The sequence below is a fragment of the Strix aluco genome, chromosome 1 (genome assembly GCF_031877795.1).
Source record: "Strix aluco isolate bStrAlu1 chromosome 1, bStrAlu1.hap1, whole genome shotgun sequence".
Lineage (NCBI taxonomy): Eukaryota > Metazoa > Chordata > Aves > Strigiformes > Strigidae > Strix > Strix aluco.
Genome location: NC_133931.1, coordinates 161,576,711 through 161,604,383, shown reverse-complemented (window position 1 = coordinate 161,604,383; position 27,673 = coordinate 161,576,711). Strand labels below are relative to the sequence as shown.

The window sequence follows — 27,673 nt, the reverse complement described above, 5'->3', positions numbered from 1 at the left end:
GAGATACTGCCAAGTCTGTCTCATGACATCCTCACTTTCGACTGAGTGATGCATCATTGATGGCGGGTCAGCACAGGCTGCTTCAGTGTCCTGCAGTTCAGGAATATATAACACTGCTGCAGCGGAACAAGATAAAATATTAATGCCATAAAGTCAGTGGCCAAACTGTTACCACTTTCAGAGGGGTTGAAAATTACTTCCAGATTCAGCAGTCATCCTTGATGTCTCAGTGTAGATTGGCAGCACAGCCTGCCTGCAAGATGGGAGGGGGAACATCATGTTGCTCACCTCTTTCCAACTGGTTAAGGGGGCATGATCGAAGGAGGTGGCCTGGATGAGACCTGCTTCCATGTAGCGCAGAGTTTTGGATGCTGACCAAGAAAGTTTTGTTTCTGCTCTTCAGGAAAGAGAAGCACAAAGTAGGAGATGCTGCTGGAAGGGCAGCCTCGTGGCAGAGCACTGGCCTCTGCTCACCATGGCTTCCAGCTCCAGCAATGGCAGCAGCAACAGCCCAGCTCTGCTCTCCTCTCCTCCTCTCCTCTCCTCCTCCATCGCTGCACATACAGTTGCAGACAAGTGAGCGTGGGGGCTGCCTGTGCGGGAACGGAAGGAAGGGAGGGGCTGTTTGCCTGGCAGAGGGCAAGGATGTGCCTGGTGGGGAAGAGGGGGAGATGTTTTGTGCAGAAGCACCTGCTTTCATGTGAGCGTGTTTGCCAAGGGGAGGGATCTTGGGAGCAAGGGACATGGAGTTTGCGTGGGGGTGGGAGCCACTTCTCTTCCATATGAGTACTAGATGAGGACCATGTGGGTATGAACCGCTACGTTGCCTTGGTCTGTTCCACAGAACGGTTTTCCAGGGTTGACTGAAGTGTTTGAGATGAGTGCTGCACTGATCTCCATCAAAACTGACACATGCAACACAAAACACCGCTGTTGCTAAGATATGATTTATTTATTAAGATCTACAAGAATTACATCATTATGCATGCTGTAGCTAATGATTTCTCTGCAGCGACGGCACTCCTGCACTTAGTTGTCAGCCCTTTCCCCTCTTTTAATGACTTTATGTTCAGAAGTCTTTTGCATCCAATATGCAGCAGGCCAAAACCCTTCACGAGGCTTTCTGTGATGTCCAGATTGCTGTAGTGAATTCAGCTATTACTGGAGACTGGACTTCATAAATGCTGCTTCCTCCCAGAAGTCGTTACCATACCTCAAGTTTGCTGTAACATCCCACCGCAGTAATTTTCAAGATGAGTCTGGACCCTGTTTTCTTCATCCTTCAGATGGGTCACTGACATTTCACATGAAGAGTAGCAGAGATAGAGCTGGGTTTGTTTAGTTTTAAGAGAAGTCTTAGGTAGGATGTTACTGATATCTTTACCTGCGGAATGGGAGAGGCGTAGGGAAGAAGGAGGCAGACTCATGGTGAAATCACAGTGCATGGTGGAATGACAGCAGGCCATAGGCACAAGTTGCAACAAGGGTAATTCTGTCTAGACCTCAGGAATATATTTTTTTCTCAAGAGAGTAGTCAAACTTTAGCACAGGTTTCCTAGAGAGCTTGTGGGATCTCTATCTTTGGAGATACTCAAAACTCAGCTGGACAGGGCCCTGAGTAGCCGGCTCTAAGTTGGTCCTGCTTTGACTGAAGGGTCAGATGACTTCAGGAGATCTCTTCCAATATTGGTTATTCTATGGCAGTTTGATTACAATCAATATTCCCACCACACTGGAGAAGGCATCTGACTTTTTAAAGCCTGCTGCTATAGAAAGCAGCAAACTAAGAAAAACAAAACATTGAATGCTGTAGCCAGCAGTAGCCAAACAGGAAAACAAAAGCAATTTTATAAAAGAAAAACTTTAAAAAAACAGCCACACAAACACACAACCACCACCCCCCCCCATCATGCGTTTACTGAGATAGGATAAGCAATTTCTGCTGGGTCTAATGGATCTCCCAAAAGATACACAGGAGAAACATTATGAATGAGGCTGCATTAACTAAGTGACTGTAGATACTGTAAAAGGAGATTTTTTTTTTTCTTTTTTTCTTCTCAGCTTTACCCTTTCTGTGCCATCATAGCTAGAAAAATGCTCAGGGACTGAAATGGCTGTATTAATAATTCAGCAGGACCAAGGGACATTTGAAGTAGCAGAGATATTTCTCTACATTTTAAATCAGACTATAAATCTCTGCAGTTGCCTCATTTGTGCCTGAAGTAGGATCCAAGGTTGAAAGTAAGGGTCTGTAACTCACTTCTGGAAATAATGGTATTCATAGTGAATTGGTATTTGGGGCATTCATTTAGAAGAATGGGCATTGTTCACTGCCTTGCTGCTGCTTTTATGGTGTAAAGGGTCATTGACTCGATTCCCTTGTTCAGACTCTTTGACAGCAAGACAGATGCATTGAGCCATTCTTCAAATACAGCTTAGCTGAAGGATATGGTTGTCTCTCACACACATGAGCATTGCACATCTATGTACTTGTCCCATCCAAACTACGTTAGAAGAGTGAGGAGTTTCTGAAGCTCTAATGAAGGCTTCCAGGAAGCACAGACTGCTGTCTAACACAGTTTCCTGCCTTCCAAAGACATTGTGGATGTGTCAGGAGTTTAGAGTATTTCCACTATATATGCCCTATGTTTTGATCACTCTCATTGTTTCGTAGTACAAAGATAAAAGGCATTAGCAGCGATTTGTTAGTTCTCCATACAGACAAAATGTTTTCTTGAAAGGTTTGAATTTGGAATCAACAGGGGCAAATTTTATGCAGAATTCCAGGATCCAAACAGTGCCAAACGGGCCCATCTCGCCTGTCAATGGCAGTGCTCCCAGTTATTTCAGTGGGTGTAGGGGCTGAGAGGATAATATTTGAAAATTGCCATCAGTTGTTGCTGTCAGAGTGCTTAAGCACATTAATACTCCGTGTACGGACCTGTCAGGTTTACAGGGCCAATCCTGTCCTGCATTAGGCAGCTGCCTGCTGTAAATCTGATCATAAACCCAGATTTTCTGAGAGGCTTTTTTCTGGATGATGGTAACTCTGGGAAGCACAAATCAGTTTAGCAACTGCAAGGAGCGTTCTTCCCTGCTAACTCGACCAGAGTTTGTTTTGCCCATTGGCCCTGTAAGCTGCTGTCATCCTTTGGACCACTTTAAACTTGCTGAGAGACTTGTTAGCTCTCAAAGGGTCACTGGCATCAGATAGCATGCAGCCTCAGAGCCAACGTGGGAGCAGTTGGTGAGATATGCTGCAGAAAGGGATCTTCCTAGAAGTTTGCTACACATAAAGAAAAAGTGGCTTCTGCTTAGATATAGTCCAGCCATCGACCCAGAAAGCACAACCCAAAGCCTATCCACATGCATGTGTGATTGTGTTTAAGTATCTGAAAATCTAAGAGTTTATTTAAATGAAGTTTCAAAGAGTGAAGGAAGATCAGAATCTCTAATCAAAGCTTTTCCTCTGCTGCCAAAGCCAAAGTTTATTAGGCAGAACTGCTGAAACCACTAAAAAGCTGAACTTAATAAAATTTTGGAAGAAAAAGATATTAGACTCTGTGGGAGATACTGATTTGTTGCCTCAGTCCTCGATTTTGTTTTAATTAGCAGTAGTTACTCTTAACGACCCTACTGTAGCTTCTGATTATGCTGAAATAGCATTCTACCCACATAGGGCAGGTTGGGGAATATGAAATATTCATGCCAACATGGAGACCTCATACACTTGGTACTGTCATTGAATGACCTCTTGTCATAAGCCTGTTGATAGTTGCCTTCTAGAGGACTTTACTGATGATAGTATGCAGCAATTTTTTTCTGGTAATTTAGTTTGGCTGCCAGAGTTTGTTATCTAGAATGTGCTGAAAGAACTTGTAACATTTTCAATGGGAAGAAAATTGTTTCCTCACTTCCTTGGTACCTTCTGTAAAGGTTTCTAGAGAGATGGTTTTGGAATGAAAAACTTCTCTCTTCTGGGAATAAATGGAGTAATCAATAAACACTGCTGCAAGATGAGGCAAAAGGAGCTTTCTGAAGACAGAGGGCAATTGCTGTACGCCTGCAAAAGGCAAATTCTGCCCTTAATTAGGGAATGGCGTAGAGAAGGTGGTGTATTACAAGGCTAGAACGGTGGTGACTGTCACACTCGGGGAAGACTCTGCATGTGTGTGGTCACAGTCCTTCAGGGCTGTGAGCCGGCTGCAGAGAGCCCAGCAGGGAGTTAGGCTGCTGATGGGGAAACTGGCTGCCCTTTGGAAGCACCTGGTAGAAAAATACTACAGTGCCAGCACAGTGGCTTAACAAGCTAACAGGATAAGTGGAATATATGGCATTCAAGAGCTGGATAATTCTGGTAACTGAGGGTTGTAGCTGAAGCACTGCCACTAATTAGGGCTAGATTTTCAAAGTGGTGCCTGGGATTATAGCCATAATTCTGTCAGTGACAGTCATGGAGCTCAGGTCTCAGTTTGCTCCTTTCACAATTCGCCCCTTACATCCCACTGTGCTCTGTATTCCCAAGATGTGGAAGAAGTCAAGTGACAGAGAGAAAGGAAGCGCTTAATCTGTGTTTATTTAGTAATTTTTTTTTTCAAAAACTATTTCTTTTTGAATTCAGTGCTTGGGAGGAAATGGGAGTATTCACCCATTTGCAGATCTACTGAGGAATTCCCTCTCTAAAGAGGATGGTAGAATATGAAGTGTGAACTTGCAATGATGTCTTACATTCTTTTACTGTGGAAAGAGGCTTCACTGCTGAGCTGTGGAAAATGTAAACCTTGCTTAGAGAGTAATGTAAGCGCTTGCTTAGAGAGTTGTCCCAATATTAAGAGTTCAGTGAGATCAAGAGGGCAACAGTAAAAGCCAACAGAGAACTAGGTTAGGGGAGAATAGTTTTTTGAGAAACTCTTGTTGACACCTGTGCCATGTACACACAGGTCTGCTAAAACAATAGCTCCAAGCTGATTTAAACTGAGATCAGCAAAGCTGTGCAGAGTGGAAGCTGGTGCTCTGGCCTTGAATTGTGCTGGTCAGTTTTAGACCCCTCTTGCATCTCAGATGAACTAAGGGATACAAGCAGATGGAAAGAGATGGAACAAAGCATCAGCTGCTTCTTTTGCTCCTGACCATTGAATTCAGGCTATTAACCTTATTTATTTTGCTTTAAATCTGAGGGCAGGTTTAGTGCTCTCAAAAAAGCAGGTAACAGAGAACTGGAGCTTGAAGCAAGCATAGTGCAGGCAGTTACTGTCTTTTCCCCCAGCTCTGCAACACCATGTCTTTAGCTCTGACACATCTAGCAATACTTTTTGTTTGCTGATGCACAATTTGGGACTGAGTTGAAGCTATTTTTCCTTTATTATTTGAATCAAGCACAGGTTACAGCCTTCCCTTTTTGCAATGCTTTCGTCATCTGCTTTTCATCCTCAGAGCTGGTGTATACAAACAGAAAATACTTTGTTACTGTACTTCTGTAATTTCTAGTTTTCTTTCATTGTAGACTTCCATCTTCCATACAGGTTTGGATAGTACTGCTTGGAGGTTTGAGCCCCTCTGAATGCTTTGATATGTTCTTAGATCTGCTTTTTTAAAGAGAAGCTCTTGTGAATAGATAATATGGTCCAGGCTACAGCTTTGCCAGTTTACAGGACCTGACTATTTAGCCTGCATTAAATATTACTGTAGTTACAAGCTGTGCTGTCAGTGTAAAATATTCTAGATTTTAATTAACATCTTTTAAAATTGGAACTTGATTGGATTGAGCATTAGGTCACTTCCACGATATTCACCATATAAAGTCAACAAATACAAACAGGTAGTGCGGTACTGTTTTCAATATCACTGTAGTTTCCTCTGTTTTAAATGTAAGAAACAACGGCCTGTGTGAGAGGATTTATATCAGTTAGGATCATTAAATGTTATCATTCTTTTGCAGCAGAAGCTACTGATACAGAAGTGCTTTGGCTGTCAGTGAAGAGTAAGATTTTTTAAACCAGAATTTACGGGAAAAGAAAATTTGCTTAGCTTTGTTGAATCTCTTTGTGTGGTTGTAAGAGCCAAAAATGCCTTTCTGGAGAGGAAAGTGTTACAGAACATTAAGACTAAGGCATAACAGTGGTTTTCTGTGCTGTGTGTGGGAAAAGGAGTAAGTGCTTGTATTTGTCAGCTGTGCATGTCTAGCTGTGGTAGAAGCATGTAATAAAATCATATTTAATCCCGGTTTGTATCAGCAGGGCTTTTTAAAATAATTAAGTTGGGCTACACAATATACAGACATGCTAAAAGGGACTTAGTGGTTCAAAGCATGGTTTACCAGCATGCTGCAACTCTTACTGATCACTGTGGTGCCTAAAAGCAGATTTTCTAGTACAGCACCAGATAAACACAGTTACAACTTCTTCCAGACCTGCATTCATACCGTACATGTGTCCAAAAGTATTTGCCTCATCATAACCTAGAGGTACAGGGAGGCCGAATAGGGGCACCCAAGGCATGCCCTGTAAGCTAATTTCAGGAGCAAGAGTGTTGTCCTTGTTACTCTTCTGTGTATCTAGGTAGACTGGTGAAGGGTAAGGTATTTTAGGAATTACCTTGAATTAGCTGTGAGACTCTCGGTTTCTTAGCTTCTGCTTAGACAAATTTTTAGTGATGCACTTGGAATTTTGCCTCAGCAAGATCTGATGGACTGTAGTACTCTGGGATTTCTCAAGTGGGTTTTTTTTTTTTCATAGCACATACCATGGCTAGAGAGGGAGGGAGTCTCAAGGGCTCCATTTGCTGGTGTGAAGCCTGCCTCCTTTCTCGTTCAGGGTCACGTAACTTCCCTCTAGCGTTTGCAGGAACTACTCACAAGGAAGAGTGATACTAGGACAAGACCACTATTTTTAGCTTTCAGTCATCTCCTTCTGTCTTCTTTTTTCCCCCTGCTGAAAAAATGAAAAGTGCTACCAAAGTGGACCTTTTCCTGAGCTCAGCAAGTCCTGAGAGACTTGGATCTGGCCTCAAGTACCTCCTCATGTTTTGCAGGTAGGCACCACAGGCTCTGACAGTTGTCTTTTGCCATGCTTCAGAGGTTGGGAAACTCTGTAGCAGACCAGAAGAGATTTTACAGTGTGTGTTTACTGGAGAATATTTTAAAGGAAGTACCAATACTTCTCTAACTGCTTGAGTGCATGCACTCCCAGTGGTGACAATGACACCGGTTCTGATTACAAGCAACGAAAGTGAAAGGAGGTTTGAATCTGGTTCAGGAAGCCTTTGGTTTTCTGAGAGATTTGAAGTTGCAGTTCATGTCCCATCTCTTCATGTCTAGATGTGACAGAAGCACGTAATAAAAGGATATTAATCCTGTTTCATATCAGCAAGACTTGTAAAAGTTATTAGGCTAGGCTTCACAATGTGCAAACATGACATTGTAAACTAAAAATATTAAACTAATTCAGATTGAGCTTTTGCTTCGAGGGCATAAAAGAGCACCAAAGTTATTGAGGGAAAATCACATTTGTTCCTTTTCATATCAAGGACTTCAAGTCCATAGAATGTCAAGTGATGAGATGAATGTTGTCTTCCTGTCAACTAACTGTGTTTTAAGTGGCAGTTGAGAAGATAGAGGGATTTCTACCGCCTGATGACTAAATTCAAGATTTACTTGCAGTGACAAAACTCCCAACGTAATTATATTGTAGCCACTAAAATCAGTCTGGGTTTCTTTCATGGTAAATGGCAAGCAGGAAGAGTATGACGCATGCGTTTCCCCATCCCAGGCCTGAAGACACTCTGAATCCCAGCTGGTGTTGTGGCTGGTGAGCGTTGGTGTGTTGGTGGCCGTGTGCCCTCCTTTGCCCTGCCCTGCATCAAGTGCTCTCAGCCTTGTCCTCACTACTGGGGACAGTATGGTATTGCGTTGGAAAACGGTGAATCCGAACTGCAGCAAATAGCTTTTTTTATTTTCAAAAAATCTGACCTAATGTCAGGAGACTTTTCTCCCTTCATCCCCTACTGTTTCTTCTGACTCCTTGAAACACTGATATTAAAGTATAATCACTTTCCTGGCCTTCCTAATATCCTTCCCTGGGTACATCCATGCATAATTGCTCCTTCCTTTGAGAGAGAACACGTACCTGCTCTTGACCCCCCTGTGGCACGTGCTCTGCTGTCCCTGAGGGAGAGTGGCAGAGCAGTGGTACCAGACCACTGGAGGACGAGGAGCACAGATTTGGGATGGTAGAGCTATACAGGAGGCGTTTGGCTCAGTTGAATTAAGTCTTTAATGGCACATCCCAGGTCTCAGCTCAACGATAAGCACCTCTCTCCCTCAGCCTTTCTGCTGAGCATTCCCTTTCTCGGCTGCCTGGACAGCAAGAAAATCAGAAAAGCTTCAAAAAAGTGTGGTGGTGTGTTTCACATTACTAAGGTTAAGTGCTAGACGTTATCAAAAGGCTTAGCATTTTGATGTGGTGTTGCATCTCAGAGAGTTACACTGAGATAAACTACAGAGATTTTTTTTTTTTTTTTTTTTTTTACTTGGCGGGGCTGGTTTTTAGGCCCCATAACTGTGACTGAGGGGTGAGAACTTGACAGGACGGTGCCAGGTTTTGTTGTTTCACTTATGGGGCTGGATGTGTTACTATTCTCTTTGTGTAATGCAAAGCTTTGCTGGTGCAGGTTTGGCCATGCTAGGGATGCTTTGCCTATATCAGGATTTGTGACAGTACTCTAGTATAACTGTCTTGATACAATTTCCCTGATGTTGATATGGCCCCAAAAGGGTCATTTAATAGCAACATATTTTTAAGTTTTGAACAGTCTGGTATTTGCAGGACCCCATCAGATCCACCTTAGTCTGTTCAAAACATAGACTGTTAAACTGCTCATACTGATTTCGTGGCAGATCTAAAAACCTTCGTGAAATGTTTAATGACTGGAAAAAATAACATGTTTTGCAAATGTACACATTTCTAGGTCAGTTGGCCCAGTTACTGTCCTGGACAAAATCATGACAAGATTGTTTAATCCCTGCTAGCTGGGCTGCAGTGCCCCCTTGCCCAGGTTTTGCACTCTCTGGGGGCAAAGAGCAGCTTGTTTTCTAAGTTAAGCTTGAATACACAATATTTAATACACTGAGCAATGAGTCACAGCTGAGTGGGACTTCAGTTACTGTTTTCTGGCAAAAACTAGAACTTCACTGCATAAATGCTCTTTTTATTTTTTACTTAAAAGCTGAACAGCAAGAGTGGCAAGGAGCTGCGGCTTCCTGGAAGCACAGCAGCACGTGGTTCAACTCCAAAGTCGGTGGGAGGTAGTAATAGTAGGACCACCTCCCTGCTGAACATGGAGCCTGACTCCCAATGGCATCTCCTCTGCTCTGTTCAGGAAAACAGCAGTGAAAACTGCTGATGGTGGGTTCCTGCTGATGCCCCAGACATTGACTCGAAGGTGGTTTTGCTTCCCAGTTCTGATCACGGCCAGAGTGCAGCCTGGGGTCTTAATTTGCACAACAGCAGCCCACCAGTAAACTTGCCGAACCAAAGACTGACATTAAAACCTAAACTGTGGAGCGCAAAGGGTCATCTATTGATTTTATTTTTTTTCCCCCCTCGATCACTCTCAATGCTTACTGTTATTATAATGCACAGTTGGTTTTTGCACAGAGTATTAATAAGCTCTTTGGAAGTCTTTTTCACGTGTATGCAATAAACTTCTGGAACAAGTAATAAGATGTTATAAAGACAGAAGTTGTTTTTAGGGGTGAGAGCCACATCCCCATCCTTACGCAATACTTTTATCTCCTGTTTAATAAGCAGTTCCTTTTTGAGTGAGGAACTGCTATATTAAAATTACAGTAGTATTTTTGTATCATTCTATTTTCTTAAGCAAAAGCATCCAGGAGGGGATGTCTTAGGCTGCTAGTGGTTAAATTATTACCTGGATAAAAGCACTGTTTTGATTAATGGTCATCTAATTGATTCTTAGTTGTAAAACTAAGAATCTGTAAAAAAGGCAGTTACTAAGCAATTTGTCTGGTCAAGAGTTATTGGAGACTACTCTCTCTCACCATTATTTTTCTTCCAGCAGATTTTTAAAAGCATCACCAATGAAGATTCAATCCAGGGACAAGGAAGTCGGAGACTGATAAGTTTTTCATTGTCAGGTAAGTCACTGCCAGTGTGAAAGTTTTAAGCTCAGACAGTGGTAAACCAGAGTTACTAAAACCTTTCATGTGCATGTGTATGTATATGTACATATGTATATATTTATGCATGTTTTTCTGCCTATTGCTCTAGAAGTGATGCTGAGACAAAGAATTAATATCTATGGTTATTGTCACACTTCTTCAACAAGAGTTATATGCTGGCGTGTCTTGCTCCAGTAGAGTTTTGGGGCCACGTTAGGTTTTCCTGTTATGATTAAATGTGGTGCTATATATGTAGGTCAGGAAGAGCACAATCAAAGGCATGCGCTTTACATACAGAGCAAAATGTGATTTGTGGTAGTCCTCTGTTTCTTGGAGAGCACATTCCACAGTCTTGGTCTGGAGCTGAGGCAGATCCGTGTGCCATGGTGCAGAAGCTTGTCTGTATTGCTCAACAGTGACTCTCAGACTTCTTGAGCCAGAAGACTGCTCTCACTCCTCTGCATTTTCGGAAGAACGTTCGGCCTCGTTATTTGGCATGTCACTGGAGGTTTTAAAGGCATGGTTCCATGAAGCAGCTACGGACCATTTGATCTGGCTTTGGTAAAAACAATCTGTAGATCACTTCTGTAGAAAAAATCAGTTTGTCAAAAGAGAGTAGTTGTGAGCAAGGTTCTCATTTTGGAGTTTTATGCTTGCTACTTGGTTTCCATGGTTTTTAGCTCCTGGAAGACAAAGAGAAAGTTGCTGAACTTGACTTGGAAATTGTTTGAGGAAGTAGTATAACAAAGATGAGTTACCCTAGTCCAAGATTTTTACAAGCATAGGGCTTTCTGTATAAAGTCCTACACTCGAACAAGCACTGCATTGCATGATTGGTTTGGCCATATGATTTATTTCAAGCTTGCCTCTAAGTTGTGTTAAAGTCAACTAGGACTTCCATATGTCTTTAATGTTAAGTGCCCAAGTCAGTGCTTTTCCAAATTATGTGGCCAGTGTGGTTACTTGAGAGGTTATATGTGCTGTACGGCAGGTTGGACTGACATTAGATGGGGCTCTTTTAACCCATCCTGGTTTTTTGCCAGGTTGGACACTGAGCACCCACCCAGTCACTTCAATTTGATAAAACCACAGGTTTAGCTCAACAGAAATAAAGAAGTAGAGCTAATATTTTTTTCTTGTTCTTAAATAATCTTACACAGAAATGTTGCCCAGAATTAGTCACATTTTTTCATTCTCTCAGATTCTTTGGCCTAGTAAACCAAGAGATGTCAGGAGTAATAATTTGTGAGACTGTTAAATATTGTTGTCTCAGTGGGCCCTTTTATAAACTAAACTATCTAATTTACAGCTTGATTCAAAGTATACAAAAAACATACCTTGTAATACGTTTGGGATGTCTTATTTTAGTGGTTCACAAGCAATTCATTTACATTTATATCACATCCATATTAACACCATCATCACAGCCAGGTATTTGAAAGGCTTTGAGCTCGCAATTATTTTATCAAAAGCCTTTGGTATCAAAAGAGCTCAATTGCAGTCTTTCTGAAATTAACAGATTAACACATCGCAAGGATTTATTTATTATCTTGTTTATTATCTTCTTACTTAATCAACGACAACAAAAAAATGTTGTCTCTCTCAAAGTTAAATTATTGCTATTCCTATATCTGTTATGTTAGCTAATAAAAGGCAAATCAAGCCAGGCTTTCCAGAGGCATCAGAAGGAACTGGGATTCCTTTCCATTTGCACTGCTATCACAGCAATAACCTCTCTCTATTGTCGTGAGTCCTTTCAGCTCATATAGACTTGTCCATTCCAATATCTGTATTTTGGTATACTGTCACCTTCAGTGTTATTACTGAAAGGTTAGGTTTCCAAATCATGGTTGATTTAGTTGCAATTAGAAAAAAAAGGTGTAAGACCGTTAGTCTGCCTGGGGACCATTGTGTGAGGTGGTGCACCAACACAGAGCCATCAGCAACTCAGCAGTTTATCATCTAAAGAATGCAAGGAGAGCTATGCCTTCTACCATATCCATTTTTAAAAAGGAAAGTTTATTAAAATGGGAGAGAAAAATCTTGAAATAGGCCAAATCCCAAGAAATGCTGAACAACATCAGTCTATTTCAGCTGACTTGTATTGTTTGCTCTACTGCCTAGCCACTCCAGTGAGACCCTATGTTAAAATGAACTGTGCAGAAACAGTTTCTTTCTAAAGGTTGGTAACAAATTGCTTTATTCTTTCTGTAGTTTTACTGAGTATTTGCTTGGACAAAATCCAATTGGTTTCACTGAAAGTTTTGCCTGAGAAAGGATTTCTGGATTAAATAAAAATGTCAAACAAAGAAAAAAGTATAAACTGATGCTTCAAGGCAAAAGGAGATTGCTAGCTTCTCGAGAATAGAAATAGCTGAGAGTTCCCGTTACGTCAGTAGGAGGTTTGTTTTCTTCGTGTTTCTTCTTTGGAGACTGGAAGTTGGTCCTGTGAAAGGTTAGTTCAGATGAATAGGTTCATTAGCAACACTGATCTCAAAGAAGATAATTTCCCATGATTAAGCTTCTTAATCATTTATATGATGACTGTATTATTATAGCTTTCATTATTTAAAATACCAAGAGAAATATTGTAAGCCTAATTTAGCTAGATTAAATACAGTCTTTAAGGAAAGCTATGCAGTCACTTTGCATTTACTTTCCAACATGACTTTTCTGCTGTTACCAGTGAATGTCACACTTCTGATAAGGCGGCTGAAAGTGTCAGAGCTCTCTCGCATGAAGTACAGAAAGAAGAAATGTGCTAAGCTTCCCGAGATGTACCAGCTATTTCACTGAAGATTCGTCGTTTAGCAGCAGTATAATGCATTCACTGAAAGCCCTTGAAACCATTCTGTTGGCTGGTATATTTAGAAAGTGTTATCATGAGGTTTGCATGATACGCCTCCTAGCTATATGTTGCATCAAATAACTTCTTTCAAGCTTTAATAATTCACATATCTCATGTGTTTGTACACTCTTTATTTATAAGTGTTCTTGTGGAACAAATGACCAGAAGATCTGAATATTTCACAAACATTCAGGCATCTAACTTCACCGCACCTCTCTGAGAAATATTGTTAGTTATTTTTGTGTGACTTTCAGACCAGACATTCAGGTAGTATCAATTGTCAGTTTATGGAATTCAGAGTATAAATCATAACTGAAACCAGTATTAGGTCCGCTAAGGGTCATTCTGACAATAGTAGTTACCAAACTTGATCAAAATGCAGATATATAATACACTTTATCTTCCAACCATTTTTTTAAATCCTAGCAACCGACTTTATAACAGGAGCGCTAGCCAGTAAATTTTGCTTGTTTAATATTGCTATAAACCTGCCTCTTCTGCCCTTTCCTACTTAAGCTAACTTGCCCAGATGTATTCTTTATAAACCTGAATTACAAATCACTCAACTTTTTCCTACCCATCAGAACTTCTGTGAAGGTAAGGTGACTTTCTACCACCTCCAGTACATCTGTGCCTACAAAGTACTGCAGTGCTCTAGACTGATGATTTTAAAAGCCTCAAAAGGCTTTGAGTTCAACTACTCCATTATCTGATATAGCACAGGCCACCTTGCTCCGTGGTGTGGAGCTTTGTGTGAGTTTGGCTCAGACATGTCTTACAGACAGGCGTGTAGTCCGGATCTGAGGATGCCGAGAGGTGGTACTTTGCTCCAGCGGTTAATTGCTTGCAGTGATAAAAACTCCCCCTCGCTGTGTTAAGCTGCTCACTTTAGCTGTTCAGACTTTTTCTGTGTTTTTCTTCCTGATGAAGAAATTAAAAAGGCAGCCTGTCTTTCAGCCATTTTTTGAATAATTAATGTCTCTACTACTTTTCATTTATTAATAGACCTATTTTCTTCCTGATACCTCTGTTGCCTCTTCCTTACACAAATGAGAATCCCTTTAATTTTCCCTTGTAGCATTTCCAGCTAGAAAAATTATTTTCTCCTCGTTTCCACTGTCTTTAATATTTTGCCTGGGAGCCTCATGTGACAGAAATGTTTTGGCTTATCTGCTCCACTTAGTCATTTTTTAAAAATCTCAGATCTTTAAACACCTCCTTGTGCAGCTACACCAGCCAATTCTTTCTTTCTTACATTCTTTTTTAAAAGGAAAATGGAGTCTGTCTGTAGATCTGTGGATTTCTGAGAGCAGAAAGAAACGCTTGAATTATCTGATTTACCCTCTTGCATATCACCAGTTGCAGAACCTCATTCAGTAGCTGATCAAGTCAGTAATCTGTTGTACATTATATAGTATCTTTCTCAATGCCCCTGCATTATTTTGCTGTGTTGGATTTTAAGACTTCCTATCACTGCACATTGCCGTTTGATTTCTAAAATTCCTTAATATTTGCTTCTTCAAATCTAATACCAGATGCAATACTTTTGTGAATCCATGCTCACTTTCCTTATGATAAATTTTAGTGTCATATAATGCTGTATGAATCAAATTGGCATTTCCAAACCTATGCAATGTTGCTGTGCTCTTAATGCTGAAAGGTTATTACACTACTAGTAGCTACAGTAATTTCTATTGCTTTAAAAGCACATAGCTTAGAGGCAGTACCTATGTGCCTCCTGTTGAATCTTGAGCAAGCAGCGTTTTGTTGTTACTTCCTTTGAAGCCGCCACTATGTCTTAGGTAGCTCAGCTCAGTATAGGAACTGCTGCCCTCTAAGACAGGTCGTACTTGTTCTGGTCGAGCTCTGCAAAGTGCACTCTACAAAAGAAACACTGACATATTAGCACCCTGGCCATTACCTTACCTCATTGGTAGTCAACCCAGATACCAGTCTCGTTCAAGTACATTTTTTCAGTGTCAGAACCCGAGCTGACAGCTCTTTGGGAATTTACAAAGGAATACTGAAGGGAAATGTTGGAGCTGTCCATTGACATCCTAATTAGCAACTCCCTTGTGATGAATCTTGAAGGTGGTTTATTGTGCCTTGAAACATGAACTATCAGGATCTCAGTAAGGTGACAGAATCCTAGAATCATAGAATGGTTTGGGTTTGGAAGGGACCTTAAAGATATCTAGTTCCAACCCCCCTGCCATGGGCAGGGACACCTTCCACTAGACCAGGTTGCTCAAAGTCCCGTCCAACCTGGCCTTGAACACTGCCAGGGAGGGGGCAGCCACAGCTGCTCTGGGCAACCTGTGCCAGTGTCTCACCACCCTCACAGTAAATAATTTCTTCCTTGAATCTAATCTAAATCTGTCTACCCTCTTCCAGTTTAATGCTGACACTCCTCATCCTAACACTACCCTCCCTGATAAAAGAGTCCCTCCCCATCTTTCCTGTAGCCCCTTTAAGTACTGGAAGGCTACTATAAGGTGTCCCCAGAGCCTTCTGTTCTCCACGCTGAACAACCTCAACTCTCTCAGCCTGTCCTCACAGGGGAGGTGCTCCAGCCCCCTGATCATCTTCGTGGCCTCCTCTGGACCCACTCAAGCAGGTCCATGTCCTTCTGATGTTGGGAGCCCCAGAGCTGGACACAGCACTGCAGGGGGGGTCTCACAAGAGCAGAGTAGAGGGACAGAATCCCCTCCCTCAACCTGCTGGCCACACTTCTCTTGATGCAGCCCAGGATACAATTAGCTTTCTGGGCTGCAAGCTCGCATTACTGGCTCATATCCAGTTTTCCACTCACTGATACCCCTAAGGCCCTCTCCGCAGGGCTGTTCTTAATCCATTCCTCGCCCAGCCTGTATTTGTGCTTGGGATTGCCCCGACCCATGTGCAGGACCTTGCACTTGGCCTTGTTGAACTTCATGAGGTTTGCATGGTCCCACCTCTCCAGCCTGTCCAGGTCCCTCTGGATGGCACATCCCTTCTCTCCGACCGCACCACACAGCTTGGTGTCATTGGCAAACTTGCTGAGAGTGCGCTCGATCCCACTGTCTGTGTTGCTGACAAAGATGTTAAACAGCGCCGGTCCCAACACCGACCCCTGAGGAACACCACTTATCACTAGTCTCTACTCAGACATTGAGCCATTGACCACAATGACCATCTTTGAGTGCGGCCATCCAACCAATTCCTTATCCACCGAGTGGTCCACCCATCAAATCCGTGTCTCTCCAATTTAGAGACAAGGATGTTGTGTGGGACAGTGTCAGATGCTTTGCACAAGTCCAGGTAGATGACATCAGTTGCTCTTCTCTTATCCACCAGTGCTGTAACCCCATCGTAGAAGGCCGCCAAACTTGTCAGGCAGGATTTGCCCTTAGTGAAGCCATGTTGGCTGTCACCAATCACCTCCTTGTTTTCCATGTGCGCTATCATAGTTTTCAGGAGAATCTGCTCCATGATCTTGCTGGGCACAGAGGGGAGACTGACTGGCCTGTAGTTCCATGGGTCTTCCTTTTTTCCCTTTATAAAATGGGGGTTATGTTTCCCCTTTTCCAGTCAGTGGAAACTTCACCAGACTGGCACGACTTCTCAAATATGATGGATAGTGGCTGAGCCACTTCATCCCCCAGTTCCCTCAGGACCCACGGATGCATCTCATCAGGTCCCATGGACTTGTGCACCTTCAGGTTCCTTAGATGGTCTCTCGAACATGATCTTCTCCTACAGTGGGAGGTTCATCCTCCCAGTTCCCACCTTTGCCTTTCTGCATCCTGGGCAGTGTGGCTGGAGATGACAGTATTTCTACTTTCTGTCATTAATGAGCAGGTCATAGAATACATTCCATTCAGGTGTTCATCAAGCTAAATCACAGTCTAAATTGACTGTAGTCTTTCCAGTGACCCTTTGGTCTTTCCAGTGTCCTGATAACTTTGCAGTACTTCATTGGTTATGCTTTTAGATGTGTTCTGGGCAAGTTTGGCCTAACTCAAGATGTCTTCATCTTCTCAGAGGGTCAGGTGCTCAGATCATGAAGAATATGTATTATTTCCTGACTCTAGTATGCTATATAAGAAAATGTGAATTCAGTGAGTTGATCGTAGAATTTCTGGGGCTTAACAGTCTTTCCCACAAATGTCAGTATAGCTAGCTGCAAGACATCTATTGTCATCAGTTGGATGGTGCTTGGAAACATGAAGGACATGTAGTACTTGTTGTCCTTTGTTGGAAGGAATTTGCCAACTGTATTAGAATATCAATATCAGTTTCTCAGAGCTGATAGCTCTGCTAGTTATTAGTCTTTGAGCCTTCTGCTGGTTTGTAGACTCTGTCTACTTCAGTAAAGTAAAATATGCACCATCAAGAGACTAGGTGGACTCAGTCTTCTTGAGACACATTTATGAACTACACAGAACAGCTTTGTGTATTATTTCTAAGAAAGTTCTTGCACAGCTGTTGGCAAAATCTTCTCATCCCTTGGGGAGAACAGCTTTAACTTCTTTAACTTACTACTGACAGATTGATTACCAGACTTCATGTAATTAATTTAGAAAACTGACTGCTCCAGACTCTGGTTCTTGCTCTGATTCTCCATCCTTTTCTGTCATGCTCCTCCAGGGAGCATGGGTCTGGACCAGTATCTCGCTATGTCTGCAGGGAACTGAAATAACATCTTTACTATAGTTTTGCCAGTCATCACTGTCGGAGAATCTCCTTGCTGAGCATGGCAAAAATGTGACTCACAAACTCAAATCATACCTCTCCCCTGACATTTTGAAAACTTAGTCACTTGTTTTGAGGCAAAATCAGACATGGTAAAACATAGATGTGTTCGAGCTGCATCTGTGGGAATTGATATCCCCTCCTGGTTCCCTGTTTTGCCAATAAATACACACTAGTTTCCAGACTGCCACAAAAATAGAGTCTCCACCTCTATCCAGTCATCAGTGCCCGAAAGTTTCACAGAATCACAGAATCATCTGGGTTGGAAGGGACCTTGAAGATCATCTAGTCCAACCGTTAACCCAGCACTGACAGATCCCAACTACACCAGATCCCTAAGTGCTATGTCAACCCGCCTCTTGAACACCTCCAGGGATGGGGACTCCACCACCTCCCTGGGCAGCCCATTCCAACGCCTAACAACCCCTTCTGGAAAGAAATACTTCCTAATATCTAGTCTAAACCTTCCCTGGCGCAACTTGAGGCCATTCCCTCTTGTCCTGTCGCTTATTACTTGGTTCAAGAGACTCATCCCCAGCTCTCTGCAACCTCCCTTCAGGGAGTTGTAGACGGTAATGAGGTCTCCCCTCAGCCTCCTCTTCTCCAGACTACACAACCCCAGTTCCCTCAGCCGCTCCTCGTATGACATGTGCTCCGAATGATCCTTTCCAAGGCAGACAGGGAAGTCTATGGGCCCATCTTAGGGACAGAGGCTACATGCATGCAAGTGACCAAGCAAAACCTCCTTAGGTCTCACCCAGACACCCAGAGAGCAGCATAAATGGAAGGGAAGCCCTGAATTTGGAAGAAATTAATAATTCACTTGGCGGCAGCAGCAGGTAGCAGTTAGTATAAACCATTTTTTCTGCAATGAAGTGAGCCTAGCTGGGTTAGGATGCACATACTTAACTATTACTGAAAATTTGCAACAGTGGAAGAGTGGTTGCTGCGTCTCCACCTGGATTCATTCCTTCTGTCATCTTTCATGAGACGTGGCCTGACATTAAACTCTTAGATGTATATAACCTCTTTCATGCTAAAGTGTGATTTATGAGTAAATGGGAAGCTGACATATGGTTTATTAATAACTTTTTTTAAGAGACTGGGGGAAATTACAGCTTTGCAAAGCTGAGTTATCTTGGTAGCATTTCCTCGTATGCCTCCAAGAAATACACTGTGAAACTACAGTGTACAGCAAGGCACATCCAAGCCTTCTGAAATTCATTGGTTTCACCAAAGATTTCAATTCAGTTAACCTCAAACTATCACTTAAATATTTAATATCTTCAGAAGCTTTTTCTGAAGACAATTCAGATAAGAGAGAAATATTTTCATTTGGGAAAGTAGAATAGCTGGGATTCTTCTGTTGGGCTGTTACACAGCAGTGGTAAGAGAGTATCCGAGCCTTTGGTTACCAGTTACAGCATCCTTAGGTTCCACTTCAAAGTAAATGCACTTCTTCTGAATATCTGCAGATGCCCATGTAGCTTTATTCAGAGCTTTTTCATTTTTTGATGCTCTGTTTTTCATGGTGCTGGGAATTTGTGGTGAAATATGTAAGTATAACTGGGATATTTGTCCTTGAGAAAGCTATTTCTGCTACCCCTATGCGTTCTTTGGACATTAAAAATTTAAGTTTCTAACCGACATTTTTACAAAATTTGTTGTATTATGCAATTTAAACAAGAAAATGACACAAATAAAATCTCCAGCTGTGTGTTTAGCTAAATTATTTTTTCTCATCCAAATATAAAAATTAGACTGCTGAGGTTAGAAGCACCTTCACCTTCATGGCTGTGCTTAATTCCCATAACTGGAAAGAGACTGGTAGGTCATCATAATGTGTATGTTCTTTATGATACATAATATATAAGTATACATAATTGAGTGCTAGTTATTTTCTTTTCTGACTATCAATAGACCATTTCTTTGCACAGTGGTACCCAAATATAGTGCGGTCTCTCTTTGAAGGAAAAAGAATCAGAAACATACACACCAATAAATATTTCAGTTTCAGAATCTTTTGAGGAAACATCAGAGAGAAAGAAAATAAGATCCCAGAGGTCTTTCTCTCCTCTCATATGTTAGCAGCCTGACACTATTACAACTGCTGGGCCTTGTCATTCATAGTGCTTTTGCAATCTTGTTTTCTATTTCTGGAGTGTATTTCTAACAGTACAACTTCCAAAGCAAAAGCGTTTGCCTTATAGGATTTCAGCAGGGCTGATGGATGAACTACGTGCTAGTTACATAGAGATTGTACACTCAGAAAAAAATTTCAGTGCTATCAGTCTGAACCAGATAATTTTCTTTGTGTGATAGTTTTGCTAGGGCCATGGTAGTACTACTGTCAGCAAAGTACTTTCAAATAGGCTATTAGTAGTGATATCCTCAATTTTTTGTTAATTAGAGAATGTCACAAGAATGAGATTCTTAAAATACAGTTTGTTTCAGGACCATCTGTCCAACAGCTTTTGAATATCTGCAATATGAATTGTGTGCTGGAATAGATGATTAAAACCAATCAGAACAAAACCAGTTCCTTTTAACTTGCACGTTTTATTGTGTTGGCTATTAGCATATGGTAAGGAAGCAAAATACAACTGGGTGGTATAGCTGTTTTCTAGAAAAAATGCTGATGTTGTGTGGAATGTGTATGATTTTCAGAGTCATCCAAAATATCTGCCTGGATGGTCTTACGTGGTCTCCCACAACCTGCCAGAATAATTGGGGTTTTAATCAGAAGAGAATTAGTGTTTTCAAAACCTGCTTAAAAGAAAAAATATGTTTAAATTGAATGTTTGGGTATACACGTAGGAGTCTGGGCCGCGCTGAGAGAAAGTTAGTGCAGACAGAAGAATGCAAGGACGAAAACAAGGCCAGCAAAATAAGGCTGGCAAAAAACACACAAGATAGCAGATAAGTGAGAAACACCTGTGGTCAGCAAAAGCACACAAGTCTGAGCGAAACAGGGTATGAGATAAGGGAGTTTTGGCAAGTTTTGGGCTTTACGTGCTAATTGCAATTAACCAATGCAAATGCTTGTAGAGGCGCGTGAACAGCGCGTGTAGATAACCTGTAGCCTATTAGAAGATAGATGAGTGTGTGTACGGAACTTAGTAGAGTATAAATGTAACCAGAAAAGGAATAGAATATATATAATAAAAAAAGATGGATGACCTGATCATCACATTGGTGTTGCGTCGTTTCTGTTCCCGCATGGAGAAATGAGGACCCCGGCTAATGGTGACCCCGACATATACATTTAAGCAGTTTTGGAAACTATGTTGACTAATACTTTGTATTTCTTCAATACAGCAAGAGAAACTAGGCAGAATGCAGTTCAGTGCTTATAGCCCTATGTGAAATAAAGCTTTAAACAGAGGAGGAGAATATCCACGCAAAGAGTGGTGGAAAATAAATTAGCTGCTGAACTCGCTAATAGGAATAAGTGCTTATATTTTCCTAAGAAAGCTTAGAAATGCATCTGGAAAAAGAGAAGGGCAGAGGCTTCAGTTTGTAGCTGTTGAGTCAAAATTAATGATGTACCAGTAGATTGGTTTGCATTTCATTGGCTTCACAAGGACAAATCATAACGGACTTTGTGTCTTTCTTCAGAACATTATGAGCAAATTTTGAAATAAGTGCCTGGGGTTTTTTGACTGCACGACTCATATTACACTCCTTGGGAGTTCTGCAGCTCGAAAGCCCTACTTAAAATGTGGACATTATATACAAGAGTGTTTCTAAGTCACTACAGGTACAGTTAACATATGCAGGAAAGGGAATGTTTTAAAGTGGAAAAAATGTAAAATGACTTCTCATGTAGAAGAAAGTGGCCTAAAAGCTAAGATTCATAGAAAGATAAAATTGATACCTAGAAGTGACATATGTTGGGTACTGAATGTGATGTCTATGTGATTAAAAGAATGGATCTCTTTTTCAGAGTAGTCCTACCACTGGAGTCGGGCTGAGCAAGTGCTTAGCTCCTTAGAAAAATCAGCAGGTCACTTAAATTAAGTTGCATAAATATTGATTTAGAAGCCAGATCACTCTGCACAATCAGGTTTTAAAATTTGCAATTTAATTATATAATCAGTTGTAAATTCTAAATCACAAGATCATTATGGATTTGGCTTTACATTACCTCACAAGAAACATAGTGAGCTTTTTCATATTCCTGCCACATTACTTAAATTCCTTACCAGTTTCCCATGTGCTTTTCATAACATCCCAGAGAGATACCTGGAATGTGAAAAATAATCAGGTTATTTACCTTCTTTCAGATTTCCAGGCTTTTGGTCTGAAGAAAGGAATGTTCTTCAATCCAGATCCTTATCTGAAGATTTCCATCCAGCCTGGAAAACACAGCATCTTCCCAGCGCTTCCTCATCATGGACAGGAGAAGAGATCAAAGATCATGTGTAATACTGTTAACCCAATCTGGCAAGGAGAGGTAAGCAGTTTGAGTATTGAGCTGAGACTTTTCTTAAAAACATGGAAATGACTCTGGCAGTATTGCTCTTTTTTTTTTTTTTTTTTTTAAATTCCTTTCTTGGCTAAATAGTTATTGACCTAACTGTGCTTGATGTATTTCATGACTTCTTGTCTTAATGCAAAAGGTTTAATTAGCTACAAAGATGAATCATACATTAAAACTTCCAGTACGGGTTGTGCTTTGTGGATGTAATTTATGAAGTTGTTGAAGGCAGGCATAAAACAGAATTGAAAAATAAACTTGGATAGTGTGAAAGGCTGCTGCTAGATTGTCATAGTGTTCTTACACAGAGAGGAGACATTATATAAAGCAGAACAAGTATAGCATGCAAATAAAAAGAATCTATGTGATTGAAAAACGTCAGTGGCAATGTAAATTAAAGGCAACTTTGGCACATTTGCCCATCACCTTGAAGAAATACTCTCTAGTCTGCTGCTTCTTGTTGGAAGGTCTTAGTAGGTATTAATGAGATCTGAGAGTTCAATTGCTGCCTGCTGTTTTTAAATTACACACGAAATGGCAACAGGCAGCAAAGAATAAGGAATCTCATTGGAATTAAAGGAGCCTGACATAATGGATGTGTTTTACTGGCATTCTCTGTCAGACCACTGCAGGAGAGTAAAAGTAAATAAATAAACTAAATAGATTTATTCAAATTAAAATTGAAATTGTAAAGTAGTTTAGGGATAATTAGGTCAAAGTCTATAGACATGGAAGTGTGAGTAGGGAAAAAAGACAGCAAAAATGTCACTGAATGCTCCTACCTGGAGGAGGATGGTCAAGAAACTAGATACCACGTCAGGTTATGCAACAGGTGAGCCTACGTGAGGGAGGTCGGGGGAGACAACCTTGAAACTAGTCTGAGAAAAACACCTTCTAACAGGACTTAATTAAGTGGAAGGCCCTGTCGTGAGACATCCACCAAGCTGTAACTTCTCTGTGGCTCCAAGCATCAGATGGATCTGACTGAGGGGTCCCAGGTCAAGCTGAGGAGCTGGAACTGACATGGAGGATCAGGGAGTTGGCAGAGATCTTTCAGTAAAGCACATAAGACACAGGCCTAGAGGGAGGCAGGCATGAAGGGGAAGATTGCTGTATGTGTGTCACACTCTGTACGTGGGATTGTGGGAGCTGGCACCAAGTGTGGATGCCAGGACTTGACACTCAAAGGTGGACACAGGGTATGACTGTGGTCATAACTGCTGAGGTGGCACACAGGCTGTCCTTATCCAAAGAGGGATATAGCAGCTGTGCTGATGGAGGCTGAAAATAGGCTTTTTAGAAGCACTTAGTACTGATCAGAAGTCTTCTCTCAACAAAGACAACCCCCAGCCAAAGTAACTTGTTCTCATATCAAGGTCCTTTTGCACTGCTGGAGGATAAAATAACCAAAGAGTGAGTATGTGGCCCTGATAAAATGTCATGGGTGTCTTCTCAGGCCACGCAGGATGGCTTTGTTTCTGGGCTGACATTTCTTTTCCAGTGGAGTTTGGCAGTGAGAAATGGAGAAACAATGAAATGGCCTAATTATGGACGTTGGAAAACAAAAGAGCACAGCTGGCTTCCAGCTTCTCTGTTCAGCCCCCTGGTTTTCTTGACTGCGTGCAGGCACGCTGCTTCTCTCTTTCTGTTGTTAGCCTGTTAGTGGCTAGGGAGTCTGAAACAGCCAAGCTGTCGTTTAACACGTTCTCCTCCTGCATTCTCTTCAGCTGATATTGAGATGTTTAACTGCATGCATTTGTGTTGCAGTCTATGCACATCAGCTAGTCTGAAGTCTTTCTTTTGTTACTGAAAACCCACATTGATTTCTATTGCACAGAAGACCCTAGGCCTGATTTTCTTCAACTTTGTCCCTTTATGGGACAAGGGAAGAAGGAAGACTGCAAACTGTTGCTGAATCGTGGTGGTAGGCATTCTTCTGTCCACCCTTGTCACTGATGGATGTGAATGTATAAAGTGAAAAATGTTGAGAAATCATAGCCATTTCATTAAATGGATCAGTTGCTAGTTGTTTTCCCAAAAAATATTTTAGGCAATATATTATTTCAGAAGGGTTATTCTTTCCTAAGCTTCTCTGTCACTACATGTAAATAGAAGCCAGATGTTCTTTTTTTTTTCTCCCCCCTCAGTTGAATGACAGATCTAATTTGTTTTGGCTGCTAAACTTGAAAAAAAATCTGGAATGGGGAAATAAAACTATAGAGATATCTGCAGACTGGATCTTTATATGTGTTCTTGATTACCCTTGAGCAAATTCAGAAGTGAAATAGTTGATTTAGTTTTGTAGGGCCTCAACACCAAAATAAAGTCCTACAGACTGAGAGGTGACTCATTTACTTATATTAATTCATTCTGGTATTCCCCCTCATACTTACCAGGTTGTTCTATTTGCGTAGTAACCACCTGCATTATAGGTACATTCTGGGAGCACCATGATATCTCAGGCAATTTTTTTCTGTCTCGTAATATGTGATATGGATGATGATCTTAATTTCACAGGCTGTTGAAACACTGTTCAGCACAAGTATCCTGACTTAAAGCTATTCTTCCATTGCTATGTATTGCAGGACTTTGTAGCAGAGGACATAAAGAAATGGAAAATTTTACTAATTGAGGAATAGCATGTGACATTTTGACAATTGCAACAGGGCTCTGCATGAGGTGAAAGAGCCCTCACACTGGGAATTGCTCGCTGAGACAGGTGGTAGAGAGGCATCATTTTGTGATGTTTCTATGTTTTCACATGTTCACATCAGATTCTGCTAAGCCAAAGTGCTGAATATTGCCATGTGTAATGATGACACGTGATAAGTACTTTGGGGAAGATCCACACTAGCTACTGAAGGTGCCTAGGCCTCTGCAGGGTCAATGAGGAGAAGTAGGCAGCTGCAGAAAATAAAAGTAGTAGCAAGTGTCTTCAGACAGGGAACTTGTTGCTGAATCAGGGTTAATGGTCCTGCTTGTTTTCTTACTCCTGGCTGTAGTTTCAAACTGGTGCATTCTTCAGCAACATCTGTACTGCTAAATGAAATAAGTGAGTTCCTGGAAACCACATGCCATTGGACAGCTTGACTCTAAACTCCTAGGTTCAGCAGACATTGTGCTGGCTGTCTACACAGTTGCAAGAGCATAGTGAGTGAGTTGTCCTATCTGGTTTGAGGTAAAATGGAAAGGAAATCTCAGGAGGAAGTGCCCACTTCCCAGATCTTCTGTACATCTAGTAGAATTGAGAAGGGTGAATGTTGATTGTATCTCTTCTAATATTGATATTTTAAAAAATGACACTATGCCCATATTGTTTCATATGGAGGCAATGTGTCTGCTGTCACATTCTTTGGAAAAAGCTCCTTTAAGAAGATTTTATTTGTCAGCAAGCAGTAGATAGTTCAGATAAGCAATAGAGACCATTGGGGTTCATAAGCAACAAAGCGAAGTGGTTTAAAAAGTAGTTCCTCACTCGATGGTTTTGCAGATAAAGTACTTCAAGCCCCTGGACTTTCCCTTAGACATTTATGGTATTTCTTTCTTAACTGTAGCACTTTGAGCTAACTGCTTCTTCAGTTTTTGTTCATTTACTAGTGAGTGGATAGACAGCCTCAAGGAATGGCCAGTGAGATGACTATAAAAATTGGCTGTTGCAACCATCCAGCATATTTAAAGTAGTAAGAAGTATCATCTGTTAAATAACACACTGAATTTCTACTCCAATAATTCTAGCTCTGGAAGAGTAGATTGCCTTAAAGTGGGAGCCCAATACTAGGATAAAAATTATCTCAGCCCCCTGCAGCTTCACTGTTTGTCTCTTTGCCTCAGCCTTAACAAATACTGGTAAATTATAGCTGAGGCACAAAACAGTGTTTTGGGTGGCTGCTTTATCACTCTGAAGACAGCTGCATTTCACTGGTGAATTAATTGGTGTGTATAAGCAGAGGTGTTCAGTACTCTGTTGCAAGGGCACTTAACAAATAGTAGTTAATGTGTCAGATCTGATAAACAGAATTACAGTATTTTCCTGTGTGTAACTTGTACTCTCTACACCTCAGATAACCCACAACCTTTCAAAAATACTGCATTTGAATAAATTCTCACGTAACCTGTCTCTTCAGATTGCCAACACAAAGGAAACAGTCAGGGGCTCGAACGCCAGAGGGAGGTGGTTTGGGGAGAGAGGGCTTCTGTAGTGCAGGCTGTCATCAGTGATAGAAACATTGGGTTTGGATGCTGCCTGCAAGAATGCCAAGATGACATGAATGCAACTGACCGTCTTGAGTGCTGTTTGTAAAAAAAACAGTTTGTAACTGCTTTTCTTACGACGCAGATTTGTAACTCGGGCACTGGTTCTGTGATCATGAGTGCTGGACTGGTGCATGATGGACGACCCAGCAGTACTGGGACTGAAAGAGGCTTTGTCAAAAGAGCCAGATCATGCAGTATGGTGTTATGGTAACTCTCTGCTTCTCCTGAGGCTTTACGTTGGCTGATGTGATGGGTGCTACCTGATGTAGCACAAGCCTAGAGTGATGCAAGCAGTGGATACTTGACCAAAGGTGAATCTTTCCAGAACAAAATTAAACCATTAAAGATGCTTTGGTATATTTGAATCAACAGTATGAATTTAAACTAAATCAGGTTATATTTGATCTGATTTTGATCTAATATTCAGAGCACTAGATGGTGATCATCCTACCATGGCCTCACAGAATCATTGCATGATTTCACCAGAAGTCCAAAATGAAAACACCAACAGGAACATCACACTGATTGAACTACTTATTTATTGTTGAACTTGGATAACCTTTTTCCCCCTTCTACTGGCAAATACAATAGAATCTGCTGTAGAAACTTGGAGGCCTTTACACCTAAGTGTAAATCCAATATAGATGCAGTGAAATCCAGATCCTGAGTTCAGTATGAGTTTTGCCAAAGATGTCACTGGGATCAAGTAAAACCTTGTGGGTGGTAGCTTCACTGCATAGCATTTCTGCACACATGGCCAGGTAAAGTGTAAAACATAGTTTGACTCCACAGAAAAGCTCTGATTTTACAGCTGCAGGTTTTTGAATATCTGGTGATGGTTGAAGTGTGAAAGCTCAAGACAACCTCAGTTTCTTCAGGAATGGGTTACGGTGTGAAAAAAATTGTCTAGATTTTTTTTTAATATGTTATTCTTCTAGAAATGCATTTTAATTACAACTTCTGAATCTAGAAGACTATCAGTCTTGCTAATCTTGTGTATTAGTGCTCATGAGAGTCCTCAAATATTTTCAGCCTATGCTGTGCTAATAAATTCATAGACAGTGTGTGGGAGATGAAGAAAAAACCCGGACTCTTTAAGCAGTGTTTGCACTTGATTTATCCAGAAGTTCTTTCACATTTCTAATGTCTTAGGGCTGAAAGTTGCTGTTAATAAAGTAAG

At 41.3% G+C, this 27,673-nt stretch overlaps 1 protein-coding gene across 5 annotated transcripts in view; it reads left to right on the top strand.

The window, feature by feature from the left end:
• The window catches only part of HECW1 (HECT, C2 and WW domain containing E3 ubiquitin protein ligase 1), a 270,080-nt gene that overhangs the window by 151,972 nt on the left and 90,435 nt on the right, over positions 1-27,673 (top strand). For all 5 annotated transcript variants that reach the window (XM_074843134.1, XM_074843125.1, XM_074843101.1 and 2 more), the window contains 2 exons: positions 10,078-10,153; positions 22,046-22,215. In XM_074843134.1, the coding sequence (XP_074699235.1) occupies positions 10,078-10,153; positions 22,046-22,215 (246 nt within the window). The remainder of the gene's footprint in view (positions 1-10,077; positions 10,154-22,045; positions 22,216-27,673) is intronic.